The sequence below is a fragment of the Crocodylus siamensis genome, chromosome 5 (assembly GCF_052110815.1).
Source record: "Crocodylus siamensis isolate JL-2025a chromosome 5, ASM5211081v1, whole genome shotgun sequence".
Lineage (NCBI taxonomy): Eukaryota > Metazoa > Chordata > Crocodylia > Crocodylidae > Crocodylus > Crocodylus siamensis.
In genome coordinates this window covers 26,056,499-26,072,202 of record NC_143399.1, presented here as the reverse complement: position 1 = coordinate 26,072,202, position 15,704 = coordinate 26,056,499, and the positions used below count along the sequence as shown (strand labels likewise).

The window sequence follows — 15,704 nt, the reverse complement described above, 5'->3', positions numbered from 1 at the left end:
GGAGTGGGACCACTGTGGCCCCCCCAGCCAATCAGAGGCATGAGGGGGGCTCATCATGATAAACCTACAATAATGGCGGCCGGACCCACGATCTGCCCACATAATCTGCTGCCTGCCTCCTCGATTTAGGTAGAACCCTATTCACAGTACTGTATCTCAAGGACAGTCCTATTAAGCAGATTCTCTCCTTCAGTTTACTCTTTCTTTTAATTACCAGCAGTTGGCTTAGACTGCAAGGGCATTACATTTCAATCTGATTCTGAGTTCTGATGTACTATATAACATAAGCAGGCTTAAAACTGGAAAATACTTGTGCCTATGTACTTATTACAAACACTCAGAACTAGGTCTTTAAGCAGTAACTGTAGTAAAAACATCAACATCAAAACACAATCATGGGTTCTCCAATAAGCTGTGTACTATGATGGTGTAGTTACAAAGAAACACTGAAACCAATCTAAAAAAAACTTCTCTAGATATCTTCATAATGACTTGATCTTCCATCTCAGGAAGGAAGGAGTTAGCAAAGGAATCCAAACAAGGCTTCCATATTTGTTCCATTCTTGCTTTAGTTTACTCACTTATTCAACAAGTTAAAGTTTAGCCTCTGCCTCCCTCAACTTACAAACAAGGGCTCCAACCCTGACATTCTAGGGCAATTCTTCCAACACCAAAAGCTTCTTAGAACTAGTGCCTCTGTTTTCTAGGTGCTTCACCCATTTTTAAACATCCCGCAGCATCCAGGTGTAATCATTGTCATGAACCCTGAAGTGTTTGTGGTATGTCATGAATGTTTTCTTGTATTCTGTTGTAATGATATGGATGTGTGGTCGCATTGGAAACCCAATGTTATCCTGTATCTATTTATGTTCCTGTTATCACTGTATAGATTATGTTGAACTATCTGTAAATATCTTTATAGTTTTGGATACAGTTTAGCCAAGGGAAAGGAGTGTGTGGAATGACTAAAACTCTCTTGTTATTGTGACTCTGGGGCAAGGTCTATAGAGCAGGGGTGCTCAAACCCCAGCCCAGGTGCCAGATCTGGCCCATGGCACCGTGTCAATCGGTCCACAGGGCTCCTCATGAGCCTGTGAGATGTCTTGCAGGCTGTGGCCCTGCAGGCTAGATCAGGTGCACAGGATGGCACAGGGCTGGAACAAGATCCAGGAGCCTGATCCTGGCTCACAGGGCAACGTGGAGGTGGCAGGGAGCCATGGACTGGCCCTGAACTATTCATTTGGCCTGCCGGGCTAAAACCCTGAGCTTCAGTGCTAGCAAAGGCATCTGAAAGGAATGGCCCACCTAGACAAAGGGGTGCCAGGTGCCTCAGGCAGACCAGAACTTTCAAGAACGGTTTTGGGGGTGGGGGATACTGTATGGAAAGAGTTAAGCGGTTAACTGTGGGCTGGCAGTCATCAGGACCAGCAGAAATCCACAGAAAGGCTGATTTCCAGTGCTGCTCTCAAGACTTTCTCAAAGGCCAAGATGTAGCTAGATGAACAGGCAAGGAATTTTTTTTTGCTTTGCCTTTCTGTCTCCAGATCTATTGTCAGTTTTGCATTTGCAATCTTTTTATCCTATGAAATACATCTTTCAGTTTGGCTCCTACGTATTGCCTGTGGAAAGAGTATTTTCTAGGTAAGTAATATTTCAGGTAGACCTCTCCACAGAGAGGAGGACCTAAAAAAAAAAATCTACGAAAACCCCACGGGGTCGCCATCTGGGGCTGGAAGAGATTCCTTCACTGCATCTGCAGGCTCTGGTATAAAGGCAATGGAGTTGAGGGTTGCTGGGGTAAGGAGCTATCCCAGGGCAACCTCAGTTTGTTTGTTGGTAGTATCACACAGGGGAAAAACTCAAGGCTCTACCCTCTTCCCCTGCCCACAGTTAGGTTTGCAACCATCCTTATTTTAAAAGCAATGAAAGTTTCATTAAAATTATTTTTAAATATCTCATGGATCTAGTCTACACAGTTTTTGTACAAGTATAACTATAAATTTTGGTACAGGTATAACTATATTAAGTAAGGATCTTATGTCCTATGACAATAGTTATACTGGTCCTACCCCTGGTGTGTTATGCAGTTATACCAGTAGAAAGGTATCTTATGTCAGTTTAGCTTACTACCTTTCTTGGCCAGAAATCTCTATACCAGAATAAAACAGCTTTATACTGCTACAGATGTATCCCCACTAGGGAATATGTGCCACTGATTTTATCAGTATAACTTTTGAAGAGAGAAGGACATAGAAAAATCCTTTACAATGTGGAAACATGTGTTACTAAATGTAGGCACCAATGACACGAGAAAAATATAGTACTCACTTTTAGTGATAAAGCAGCTTGTCAATATTCTTCCTTTTTCCTTTTGCCAAAATGTTCCACACAGAGATTTTCTTAATTTACTCTCCCTATAGCTGTTAACATGTGGTTTGTGCCTGTTGGAGGTCCTTTCTTAGAAGATCTAAGTCCCCAAAGGCAGCTAATGCACAGTGTTGTGGGTAGTTATGTTCAGTTCAAATAAACAGAATGGCAATTGTTTCATACTTACCCATAGAAACGAATATGTACTTCAACAATGTCATAATCTTCTAGAAAGAAGTTGGATAATCTTGTCTAAGCAAGTACTGGAGATAGGGAAAGCAGGATTGCAAAACCTTCAGAATATTTATGCCTGGCATTGCACATTAACCCCATTCAGCCCTCTGGGACTTTCTAGCACACATCTCTCTCAACTGCTGGCGCCAAGAAGTTAAAAGGTCTGCATGTATATTGTAATCAATTCTAAAGTCAGGTAAAAGACCACAAATGCTAACTGGCTTTGCCTCAAAATGAATGAACTTTGCCTTTTTAGCTGTGGAAATCTAAACTGACCAGTAGTAACTAAACTCCTGGAAGGCACATGATACCAATACAAGCATTTAAACCAAACAAAATAATTCTCTCGCAACTTGAAGGCACTTCAAATTTGTGTCACAACAACATGTGGCGGCAGTATTGCTAGGAGTACTGATTAGCAAAGAAATCCTTCTTTCTGTCAAAGTCTATTCTAAAAACAAAACCATTTTCCTATAGGTCTATTAAGGAAAATATAAACAGCTTGCAGAAATGAAAGCCGATTCATACCTTGGGCAGGATCAGGTGGGCCAAACTCTAGAGAATATCGTAGAATGAAGTTGTTGTTCCACACATAAAGTTGGTTATCTCTTGGATTGTAATCCACTGCAGCAATATACTGGTACTGGTTGGGGAAAGAAACATCTACATATTCTCCTCTGCTTAATCTGGTGTTGTAAATGTAATCAATTGTGTTCTTGCCTGTTTCACTTTCGTTGTCTTGATATACTGATCGAACTACATAGAGGACTCCACAAATCATAAAGGCATTGGATGCAGCCCTTTTGTCATATGTAGTTTCCCATGTTGCTTCAAAACGAAGTGTATATGGATTCAGTTGGCTAATGACTATCATTCCATTGTTCTGTTCCGTAGCATAAATTACCCATAAACCATTTTCGTCAACTGCCAAGTCAATATCAGTTTTTCCTCCCCATCTGTATGGAGAAGTGTCATGGTAGTTAGCATAATTGATAATGGCCTCTCCACTCTTGATTCTAGTCCTCAAGTCAAACTTTACTATGTTCCTGGTTCTTTCTTTGTTAAAAAAGACAGCACCATCATATACCACAAATCCAGTACCATCCACTCGATTTGGAAGTTTATATGTTGTCTGTTGTCGTCCATTTTGGAAGTCCTCTAAAGAAGCATATTCTATCAAAGTATCAGTGCGATATGGAGTCCATGGCATGAAGTATATTTTATCTGCAGCCTGGAGAGGATCTTTGCACCAAGCACCTGCCTTTTGTTCAGCTTCATATAAATACGGTGAATCCACAATTGCCTTCAAGGTCCCCGGGCAAACAAAAACTAACAGTCACAGAGAGAAGCAAGACAAGAATTATGTCAAATTAAAACATTCATGCAATCAAAAAATGCTTGGTAAATCATAATGGTTGTGTCAGGAAGAAAACATCAACTTAACTGGCACTGGATTATACCTTATTTTATAGTTAGTACAATTATTACCTTTATCATCCACTTTTCTTAAAGTTACCATGTTCTTGCTGTACCAATATAAAAAGTGGATGGAAACTGCTTTCACTAGTACAGACCAAGCCTCAATGGCATACACGTACAACTGAAAATGTAGAGCTACTCTTCCATTTTCATCTTAGACTTTTAGTGAATACAGGATTTACGCTCCAGAGCTTTTAACTGGTGTGCAGCAGTGTGTTAAGTCATTTCAGTCCAAAAAAAAAAATCACATCAACTTGTTTAGAACTTTAAGAAGTGGCGAGGCTGAAAAAGGAGGTGCCTCAATTAAAAAGTAAAGAAACAAAACAAATCATCAGGTATATAGAGAAAGCAATTAGGAGCAGAGAAAACAAAACACAACCAAAGCAATGAATGGAACAGACCAGGAAACCCTGTAACCATGGCATGCTATGGAGAGGGTTCTGGAAGCCAGGCAAAATGACACTTTATTAACAAGAGAGTACCCAAGGGTGAAAAAAAAGAGAGGGAAAGAAAGACGGAGAGAGGGAGAAAGAGAAAGCAAGGGAGTCTCCCATCCAACCCAAGTATTTCAGACACTATACCCCACCACCTATTTTAAGCAGCCAAGTCACTTTATTGCAAACAGTCGACTTCTTTATGAGGTGTACTTATGAGATCCTGCTGATTATCATAATATCAGAGTGTTGTGGGGAGGGGAAGGGAAGAGGTTAACATCCATAAGGCACATAACAAGGAGCTGGGGTTTGGACTGTATACGTTATTTACCTTTTTGCTCCACTTCTATTTTAAGCATCGGAAGAAAAATAAAAAAGTGCAAGGAAAAAAGAAAGAAGATTAACATAAATTGACTATTAATCTAGGATTAAATTAGCAACAGACGCTAAATATAGGGAGAATAAGAACTGCACTATATTGGATAAAGAGAAACAGACAACAGGAAAACCTAGCAGGAGAAAGATTCTAAGGTTACATAAGTGAACATGGATCAATCATTTTAGTAGATTAAGGAGGCAATATAGATATGTTGGCATGTAGTTTCACTTAGTGAGCCTGAATAAATAATGAATGACTTTACTAATGCATGATATACATATTCTTCTCCTTCCCAAATTCACAGCATAAATCCTATCAAGTTGCTTTTTTTAATGCTGTATTAATATATATGTGTATATGTGTGTGTGTTTGTAAACATATACATATTAATTAAATAAAATATATAAATCAATGTGTGTGTTTATAAACCCCTCCCCCCAATTAATCCTTTGGGGTTTTAGTTGTTTTTTTCTTGTAAGGGAAGTTGCTCATTTTCTTTAGCTTCCTTAGGTTGTCTCCCCATTCTCCCCTCCCCTCCCCCTGGCGTGTTAATCTTGAAAAATACTGTAACTTCTCAGTCTAGAACTGCAAGATCAGACTAGGAGGAACAAGCGAAAACATCTAGAAGAAAGAAGCAAAAGCACAGTAAGGAAGAGGAAAAGAGAAGAAAAAGTTAACATCAGATATTCTTCAGCATCATCGATTAAGCCCGAAACAGCAAGCTAGTATGCAAAGACAATCAGACCAAGCATTTAAAATAAGTACTCATCCCCACCAGACACACACCAAAAAAGGAAAATGCCTTCCTAAAACAAACCTGATTAGCAGAATTAAATTACTAAAACAATTATTTTCCAAAGATGCTTCAAGAAATAGATTACAGTTACATGAAGGGTGTTATACAACCAAAGTCCAGTTAGTAAATAGCTTCTCAATAATTACTACTCATATAAAGTAGTTCACATTGTCAGTGGGCTTTGAAGTATGTCTGTCAGTTTCATAAAATGATCTGGATAATGCCAGTTGCACTATTCTTTGTAACAGCATCTGTTGATACAAAGGACATGTATCAAAACTATTTCTACAGTATTACAACTTTGGCATTATGGTATTATCCATGAAAGGTATTTGTTGTTCCAAAAAATATTCTGGGTTTTTAGTTTCATTTAACAAAATTACATACGACTATTTTCTTAGAATGGCACTGGATGATCCATCTAATGTTTCTTTAAGGGATAATTCAAGAACTTTTTTTGACTAATGTTCTCAAAATGGATGGTAGTTTTCCTAAACATTGCTCATTTATACATTTTCAGATAACATACTTCTCCTTCCTGCAATTTGCAATTCTGGAGTTATCTGAGTAAAAAAACAGAATTCTTATGTTTCCACAACTCAGTGTTAATGACTTTCAGATGATTCTGTCTGTGAACTATTATGCATGAGCTTATTCCTCAGCAATGAGAAATATTGTACCTGCTTAGAATTAGTAATAGTAGGACAGGGGCAAAAAGACAGGGATAACAAAAATCATTAGTGGCATGTCTACTCTGAGTACATTTGTGTACAGCTGTACCTTTTTCAGGGACAGATGGGCTAATTGAAATAAACAAATGCTTCAAAGTCCAATCAATAGAGAGAGAGAGAGAGAGAGAGACACACACAAACAGAGAGAGACACACACTTTTAAAATGGATTCCATTGAATTCCTGAGTCCAAATAAGGCTTAAAATAAAATTTTATGTACAGATTTAGAAAGCGGTTCTTCTGATGTGCTTATTAATCCTAAAAGGGCCGACTTCTGTTATTCAAAGTATCAACATGCATTGTGCAGCATAATTTCTTTGAAATTTAATCAATAACCTTCTTATTTTAGGACAAAGAAATGCATATCAGATTTGTCGGGAATTCCATTTTTAATGGTGACTCAGCTGAGCATACAAACAAATATTTTTTATTGAAGAGGATTAGAAAAATGTCAGCAATAGATCTGAATTTTGAGATGCAAACAAAAGAAGCTTCTCATTGACAATTTCTTTATGAGGGCCATGAATACAGAACCCAGGAAGCCCAATCAATATGCATGATCTGAAAGGCAGCTATGTATTTATGGAGGCCGGATAGACAGAGAAAAGCTAATATACTACATGCTGTACAAGGGTGACACGTTAAATCTGATGTGTGAGAGCTCATACCTTTTCCCATGAAACCCGTACTACTAGCACTATTTTTTACTGCCTCATGGGCAAAAAGCAGTCACCGTGATTTGAAGCAAGTTTTGCAAAATTGTGATAATTAAAGAGGGAGGGATCAATTCAGAAAAGTGAGAACTGGAATCTGAACTGTTTGGTTTGAAAATGTTTGAATCAGTCAACATCTCCCCTTCAGCCCAACTTTCTGAAATCCTTTAATGAGGTTCTCACGTTGGGCTAACTGCTATTTGCAAACCTTGTGATTTTAGGCATTTTAGCTGGCCAGACAGAGAATGAACATAGTCTCCCAAAACTCACTGCTCTCCAAGCTGAAATGTATAACAGAGAACACTGAAGTTGGAAGAAGATAAGGTTACATTTTGTGGGGTAGGGGGAAAATGGAATACTAAGATAATGTGAGGTTTGGATAAATGGTAATATTTGTCAAACTGGTTTGCCATAAGTTTTGAGAATTGTCAGTAACTGGAGATAATTCCTATGACAACTCTGTAATGACTCTTGGTGTCACCTCCGTACATCCTGCAGTTACAACTTTCTAAACTTTACTTGAAAGTACAAAAGATGTCCAGAGACTTGAATTATATTAGCACAGGATAATTCGAGGGGGTATGTCAATGGAATTATCACTAAAAAACAAAACAATAGCAATCATTTTCAAGTAGAATACTACGTGTTACAGGTCAGGCCGCGCTGTGGCTCTATACTTCTGATAACTGAAAAAGAAAAAGTTCCTGTAGATAGGAATACCCAATGAGTAGAATATATCCATATTTGTCTTCCTAAAACAGCACAGAAAATTATTTTAATGTTTGAAAATAATATTTGCATATTTTCTCTATGGACTAGCCTACCGGAACTGGCTCCAAGGACAAGTAACCTCTTGGCATTTGTCTGATCTCATGCTTTGGAATAAGATGCATTGCCCTTTTTCTGGGATTTTTGGGAACAGAAATAATGCTAAAGTAAAAGTGCCGTTTATGAAACAAAATAATTTAGGTTAGATCTGGATATCACTCCTCAAAAGTGGCACAAGAAAAATGGTTATAACAAGCCACCACTACTACACACACGAGGGAGAGTACTAAGGATCAGTGTATGCGGTAGGCTTCCAATCCTACAAATGGCATAGGAAAAAAAAAATCTCCAAAGCACCCAGTTCACAATGACACAGGAATACAGAGCAGAGATGAAAAGAAAAGATGATCTGTGTTTGGCCTTTAACTGATGCTCAATACAGCTAAAATGGTGAAGCACTATGAAGAAGCATTTTGATTTAAGTTTACATTATAAAAGTGTGTGCAGTAACCAGTAAGGACAGTTTTGTACTGACTTTGCTTATGCCAGAACTCATACAATTACTGTTTTGAAGTGTACTTTCTGCTACTTGAGCATTTTTACATCTCAGATTTGGCTGTCTCCTATGTGAAAAGGAAGTGTGATTTTGGTTTTAGGGTTAGACAACAATAACTATTGCCAAATTTCCCATTGCAAGCATAGTCATTTTTGTGCTGAATTACAGGATAGAGAAGCCACTGCAAAGAATGATCTAAAAGAGTTTTAAAAAGCTGAATAAGCACAATTAAAAAAAAACAGGTATGTTTCAATTGAAAAAGAATATATTCATTACTGCACTAAAATAATTATAATACAATTGTAAAAAGTAGTGAATTCTGGCATTAGAAAGATATTATGCAAAACTGCTGAAGTAGCCATAAGCTACTGATTACTCAATTACAGTTAATTTTAAAAATGTTTTAAAAGTTCATTTCAAGTCACGAAACAGATTTTCTGTTTATAATAAATGTTATGTCTATTTCTTATTCTCTCGCCTATACATTTGTTTTATGTTTTTAGTTTATTGTTAAATTATTAATTTTGAACCCACATCTACTTGTGCCCTCAAGCATGACAGCACAACAGTTTCTTACAAAATCTAATAATTCAGGCATTCACCTCTGATATCTCAGTGGTGGGTTCTGCCATGCACCAAAAGTAACCACAACAGCAGGTAGCCTTTCAAGTAGATCATGATTAAAACTGAAGTCAAATCCTCTTTAGAAAACTGTAAGCCAAACCAATTTGTCAGCAACTGGTATTGGGCAAAAGTACAAATTTCTATCTGGCCTATTGAATAGCTAATTCAAGTTTGTTTTCTGGAAAAACAGTAGCCTTAAAAGCCAAACACTTAAGAACACAGACAGACACTTGGCCAGCATCACACTATGGCTTCCTTCCACACTTTGTGAAGCTAATTGGAGGCCCTAGTCTGTAAGTGCTCTGCATGCATAATGGTTCTGTAGGCCATAAACATATGCTTCTTTAGCATGTAATACTGCTCCAGCACTAACTGTGAAGGCCAGGGGAAGTGAACAAGTTCAAAAATTGTATACTTACTGTAAGGAACACATTCATATTGGACTTCAAGATATTTGTATGTTCCAGGACAGGGATCAGGAAAGACATCTGACCCAGTAACTACTATACACTGTGTTCGGTTGTTGCACCTGTAGAGGGGAAAATAAGGCTAATTTAAAGGAAATTTTAAGTTGCAAGTTTATGCTAACGTAGTGCAATATGGTGCTGATTTTCTTCATACGTTGGTCAACCCAATCCATAAAGCACTGGAGTTAATTAATATGAAGCTACTTTATATAAAAGGCAATACCTCATTTACCTGGAATGCAATGTGCCCTGAAATAAAATAATTCTGCTTGTCAAAAACAAGGTGTGTAAGGAAAAAAATCTCTTTCCTTGACTAAGTAACTGAGTAGCTAAGCCTGCTCATTGTTGCTAAGCCTGCTCATTGTTCTACTCCTTATGGAACAAGTGCACACTTTACCAAGGTTTTGCTTGTAAGTGGTACGTTCCAGTTACCAGCAAAATTTTCTTAGATAAGAGGTGCATGTTGAGCACAAGGAAATATGGTGTTTTAACCTAAATTTTGCTTATTTTTAATGTTAACTCACTTTTTTTGATTGAGGAAACCACCCCCAAATAAATATTGGGTTCATATGACTCTATGATACTGTGTTTTGGTATAAGTTTACATTTCAAAATAATGTGTAATAACAAATACGAATGGCTTTGACAAGGCTTTGCTCATACCATAACTCACTCTCTTGCTTTTTAAAGATGTATTAATGTGTGCGTATCTCAGAAAAGCTTTACTTCCTCTACCAAAAGGAAGGTATGATTTTGGCTTGAAGGTTACTGCAGACAAAGAACATTAAACCTCACACTTAAATTACTGTATTGTTAAACATCCCAGGGCAAGTATGGTCATGCCTCTGTTGGATTACAGGAAGAGGTAAAGAATGACCTTTAGAAATAAGAAAAGCAGTTAAAATGATGAATCAGCTGAAAGATATTCAAACTAAAATACTGTGCAAGAAAATCTCTATTTCATTAAGTGAAGAAATCTTTTGAAAACCACTGAATTGTGATGAGAACAAATTTTGTGCAAATATCTGCAATAGCCAGAAACCAATGAGTTTACAATACCTTGTACACAAAATAGCAAACGTTAGAATTGGCATCAATTTCAGATTACTCAGGTATATGAAGTACAAAAATAATATTAAATTTAAATTAACCTCACACAGTTGCAACAGAGCGCATGAAACTTAATAAATTCTGCAAGTCTCCTACACAGAAGCAAAAAGAAATACAGAAGTGAAAATAAATCGTTAGAAAAGCATTGGTGACTAAAAGGAAGAGAGTTTGGCTGATTTCATTGGTGAGTTCTGTTTGTCAGCAAACTGAATAAAAGAAGCCCAAAGTTAAATAATAGTCTAACCTTTGACTCCAGTCATCTATTAAGTTTCCTCTTACCACCACTTCCCACACTCCTGAATACTGGATTTCAAGTTAAGGTAATACATCTTGCTACCAATGGATTTTTACAGCTGCCCATTGCCAAGAGATACAAGATCACTCTGTTCTTCAATTCATGCTACCTCATAAAAGGTCAGCTATAACTATAACTGATAACTCTCCCCATTTCTTCTGTAGCAGTAGTTCTTAATCTTTTTAAACTCAAGGAACCCCTCCAAAAATACTCAGAATTTAGTAGCACACAATTAAAATTTTAATTTAAATAGATTATACTTATTATAATCTATACATTACAAACCTATTATTAATTCATCTGTTGTAGTATGAATTTTTGCATATTAGTTATGTTTAAATGATAATAGTATTAAATTGATCAACCTCTATGATTGTATGAAGAACTAAAACTCCATTTTGTGCTTGACATGAGTAGATGAACTTCGTATGCCCTGTATACATGAGTGTCTGTGTGAGAGGGTGAACAGTGAAAGAATGGTAACTATTTGCATGAAAACAGAAGAAGATTGAATTGATTGTGTAAGCAACAAGGCACCAATGTATAAGTTACCAGACAGTAACCTAATTAAGCTAATTAATGGATCGCTGAAGAACTTATCTGTAGTCAGGTGCAAAGAAGATAGTAAGAAAGAATTTTGCATATCCTTCCATTTGAACTACACAATGACTGAACAAAGTCAGGTCTCACCCTTAATCAGAGCTATTGGCAATGTTAAGTAACAATGTTAGCAGTAGAATAGGTCATTATAATTCTACCATATTCACCCCACTACCATAGACACCAGCCAGGTAGAACTGTGTCACACTCCTGCAAGACCAGACTGAGAAGCAGCTGTTGTAGGAGTATGTGCTCTTGCTGTAGCTAGCCCTGGTCTGACCTTGCATGGTGTCTCCTAGAAACAGAGGCACATGGGCAGGTAGAACTGTCCCACATGCCTTAGTTTTAAGGAGGCAAGTGGGACCAGAACTGATTAGCAGCTGCAGCAGCAGTATATCATTATGCAGACAGAGACACAATTTCTGCTGCATTCTTCTTGGTTCATCTCTAACATGCATCCTAAAAAATGGAGCAGTATGGCATAGCTCTACCTAATGGTAATGGTAATGGCATTTATTTCCAGGCTGCCACTGCCACAGGGTGAAACTGTCCTGCGTGCCTTTGTTTTCAGGAGGCACACTGGAACCAAAGCAGGAAAAGCTACAGAAGAAACAGTGCAGCTGCCTAAATGATGTAATGCATACAAGTGTGCCTTTCTACAGCAGCTGCTTGTCAGCTTCCTATGGCAATATCTCCTGAAAACAAAGGTGCATGGGACAATTTCACCCCATGGCAGCAGTTATGGCAGGTTCTTGTTGCAGTTAAGAACCATTGTTTTACAGTAATGAAATAGTAGAGTAGATCTGTCAGGACTGAATGAACAATATATATTCTCCTTGCCATATAAATTCTCAAACAACAACCTTACTAACTTTACTAATTTGGTTTCTATAGAGCCACTAAACATTTGCTGTTAAGACTGTCAAGAGAAGTATGGGATGTCCAGGTTTTTTTGCATGCTGAACCACAGGAACAACATAAGGATTGATAAGCAGGGTCTGTCTGACTTTGATCTCCATCTCAATGCTCCCCTTCACTAGGGATAGAAGTTACACAATAAGTGATCAGAAAACTGGTTTAAACTTGTAACAGAACATAAGTTTCGTACACATAAATCAGTTTCAAAATGGCCAAAACTGGTTTAAGTTACAACTGGTTGAATGTTGCATCAAACTGGCTTACGGAACCTCTGTCCCAGACCACTTTCTGGTTTAAGTTAAACCAGAGCCCCCCAGCATGCTTTTCAGCCCTGGGCTGTGCTGTGCTCTCTGCTCCAGACAGCAGGGCTGGCCCTGCCCCTCTGCTCTCTGAACATGGGAGCGGGCATGGCCAGACGCTGGCACAGCATGGCCCCCTAAGGCAGGGAGGGTGGTTATTCCCCACTTCGTTCCCTCCCTCCCCTCTTCCCCCAGAGACCGCAAGGGTCTGCCTGGCTGCTGTTAGGGTCACTCCCCCCTCTCAGCTACAGTGGCAGGGTAGGGGTGTGGCCAGAGCTGGCTGGCCGGCATGGCCCCACAATCTGCCTGCCTCACCTGCAGCAGAGGTGAGGTTGGGAGGCTGAGGCTGGGGGGCTAAGCAGGGCTGGCCTGCTGGCACTGCAAAGGATAGGCACAGAGGGGTTGGCCCAGACTGGGTGACAGGGGCAGGACCCTTCCCAGTCAGCTGCAGCTCAAGCTGGGATCACAGGAGTTGTGCAGCTGGATCGCTCTCAGCTCCTCACACCCTGGCCAAGCCAGACTGTCATGGAGCTGCAGGTGGCTGGGAAGGGCCCTGCCCCCGTGGCCCGGCCCAGCCCCTACATGCCAACCCTGCTCAGCCCTGGCTGAGGCAGGCTGATAATGGGGCTGGCCCAGGGGTGGGATCCTTTCCAGCCAGCTGCAGCTCCATGACAGCCCAACCCAGAGCACAAAGATGGTGGTTGGCTGGGCAGCAGCTACAAGCAGGTGCCCTGGCAGCCAGACTGGTCATATGGGATGTGCCCGTAGCTTCCCAAGCCATCTTGGAGGCACTGGCAGCCCCAGAGCTCAACAGCTGCCTGTGGGGCTCATGTGCCCAAAGTTGCCACCATGCCCGCTGTCCATCACTGTATGCTGGCCAGGGCTAGGGGGCTATTCTACTTTCATCTCCAGATGCTGATGCTGTCTCTGCTACAGTGCATTAAGTGGGTGGGCAGGAAGCTTCAGCCTGGAAGCTTCTGCCCAGGGCGTGGAGCTCTAGTTCTCACTCTTGGCTGGTGGGGCTGGCCCAGGCTGGGCCACAGGGGAGGGCCCTTTCCAGCTGGCTGCAGCTTGAGCTGAGGCCGTGAGAGGTGTGCAACTGGATTATTCCCAGCTCCCCATGCCCAGGCTGGGCAAGGCTGTCACAGAGCTGCAACTGGCTGGGAAGGACCTTGCCCTCCACAGCCCAGGCCAGCCCCTCCACGCCTACCTTCAGAGCATCTGCAGCTGGCCCCGCTCAGCCCTGGCTGAGGCAAGCCCTTCCCAGCTAGAGCTGAGGCTTGAGCTGGGGCCATAGGAGTTGTGCACCTGGATTGCTCCCAGCTCCCTGCACCCAGGCCAAGCTGAGCTGTCAAGGAGCCGCTGCACTGGGCAGGGCTCTCCCCTTCCTCCCCTGCCATGTGGATCTGGCCATGCCCCTACTCTCACTGCTTGGTGCCAGCCAGGGGCTGGGGTCTGGCCATGTTTCCTCTCCCCTCCTTCCCCCTGTCTGAACAGCCTAGCAGCCCTGCAGGCCACGGTGGGGGTTTAAAATTCTCCCCAATCACACTCAAGCCTGCCCGTATGGCCCCCCCTACCCAAGCCAAAAAGAGGGGAGGGCTTGCTCTAGCACCCCTCAGCTTCTACCATAAGTCACTGCATAAACCTCATAAAAATACAGGCATGTATTTCCTGAATCAACAGTGAATGTCTGTTCACTCTGCAAATTGGTTCAATCTATGCAGGCTAGACTAACCTGCAAAGACTGAATCGATCCAGGCTTGGGCTTTTTGAATATCTGTCCCTAGCCCTTATTACTATCCCCTTCACCAAAATGTCAGGTCAGGTAACTCATACAGCAGCTACGCTATTGATGCCGTGTGGTATAGTATGTGATAAGAACAGGAAACTAATCACAGCTGCTCAGAATAACAGTACTTCCCAAAGAAGTATCATTCACAAGCTTCAATAAACATTCTGGAGAAAATAAACTGCAATAAGTGGCTCATCCAAAGTCATTTTTAATCTTCCCTGGCCCTTGACTCATACTGATGTGAGATTCTGCATAGAAGACTATGGAGGGAGAAAACATTTTTTATGGCTCTGAAAACACAGAATGCCTTTTTCCCCTCCATGCACCTCCTGTAGCTTACAGTTGTCTTATTCTGTAATAAGATATGCAATGGGTGGTAGGGGCAGAACAAGGGAATGCGGTAGAAAATCTAGCTTGCTCCTACTCAGATTACAGTACACCACACATAATCATTCCTAAATGAACCAATGAGAACACCTCTGAGATAAAATTGTAGTTATTTATGTATTTACTTTTACTATTCTTTGTAGGAATTGGCATGCTTGATTAAATGAATTAAAGTCTTGCTTTGGTGAAAATATCACTTTTAAAATCAGACTTCAGATAACGGATAAGTTCGTACCAAAGCTTCCATCACTATGAGCCTGTATTAAAATTTAATTTTACACTTGACTGATCAGCATTGTGGACAATTAGAAGATAGATATATTGATTGGTCACAATAAAACCCATATACAAATTGAGTGGAAAAGCCCAAGACTGACTGACAGTGATTACTTAGCTGGGAAAAAGAAGATCTTACAAAAGCAATATGAAGGAAATGAGTAGATATATTCAAATCCATTGGAAGATGTAGAATCTTGTTTTTATTTGGAATAATACTATTTATCTACCCTTTATTTTCTCTCCTGATCTGAGTCTTATCAGTTATCACAGTAACAAAACCTTTAAAACGTGGAAAACTTATCTGGCCAGCTATTTAAGGAAAAAGAAAAGATATTAGTTCAGATAAAATGGACATGTATTAGCGATGCTTAAAAACAAGGCAGGGTTGATGTGATGTTGCTGCAAGGATGGTTCAGGAAATATGCAAGAGGCACTGCTGAGAGAGGTTTTAGACAAGCTTTTGGGGACAGAGTATC

The 15,704-nt window shown here is 40.2% G+C and overlaps 1 protein-coding gene across 10 annotated transcripts in view; it reads right to left on the bottom strand.

Moving 5' to 3' along the window:
- ADGRL2 (adhesion G protein-coupled receptor L2) overlaps positions 1–15,704 on the bottom strand; it is a 493,138-nt gene that overhangs the window by 61,379 nt on the left and 416,055 nt on the right. For all 10 annotated transcript variants that reach the window (XM_090049620.1, XM_090049624.1, XM_090049625.1 and 7 more), the window contains 2 exons: positions 9,501–9,610; positions 3,130–3,930 (listed from right to left, as the gene is read on the bottom strand). In XM_090049620.1, the coding sequence (XP_089905746.1) occupies positions 3,130–3,930; positions 9,501–9,610 (911 nt within the window). The remainder of the gene's footprint in view (positions 1–3,129; positions 3,931–9,500; positions 9,611–15,704) is intronic.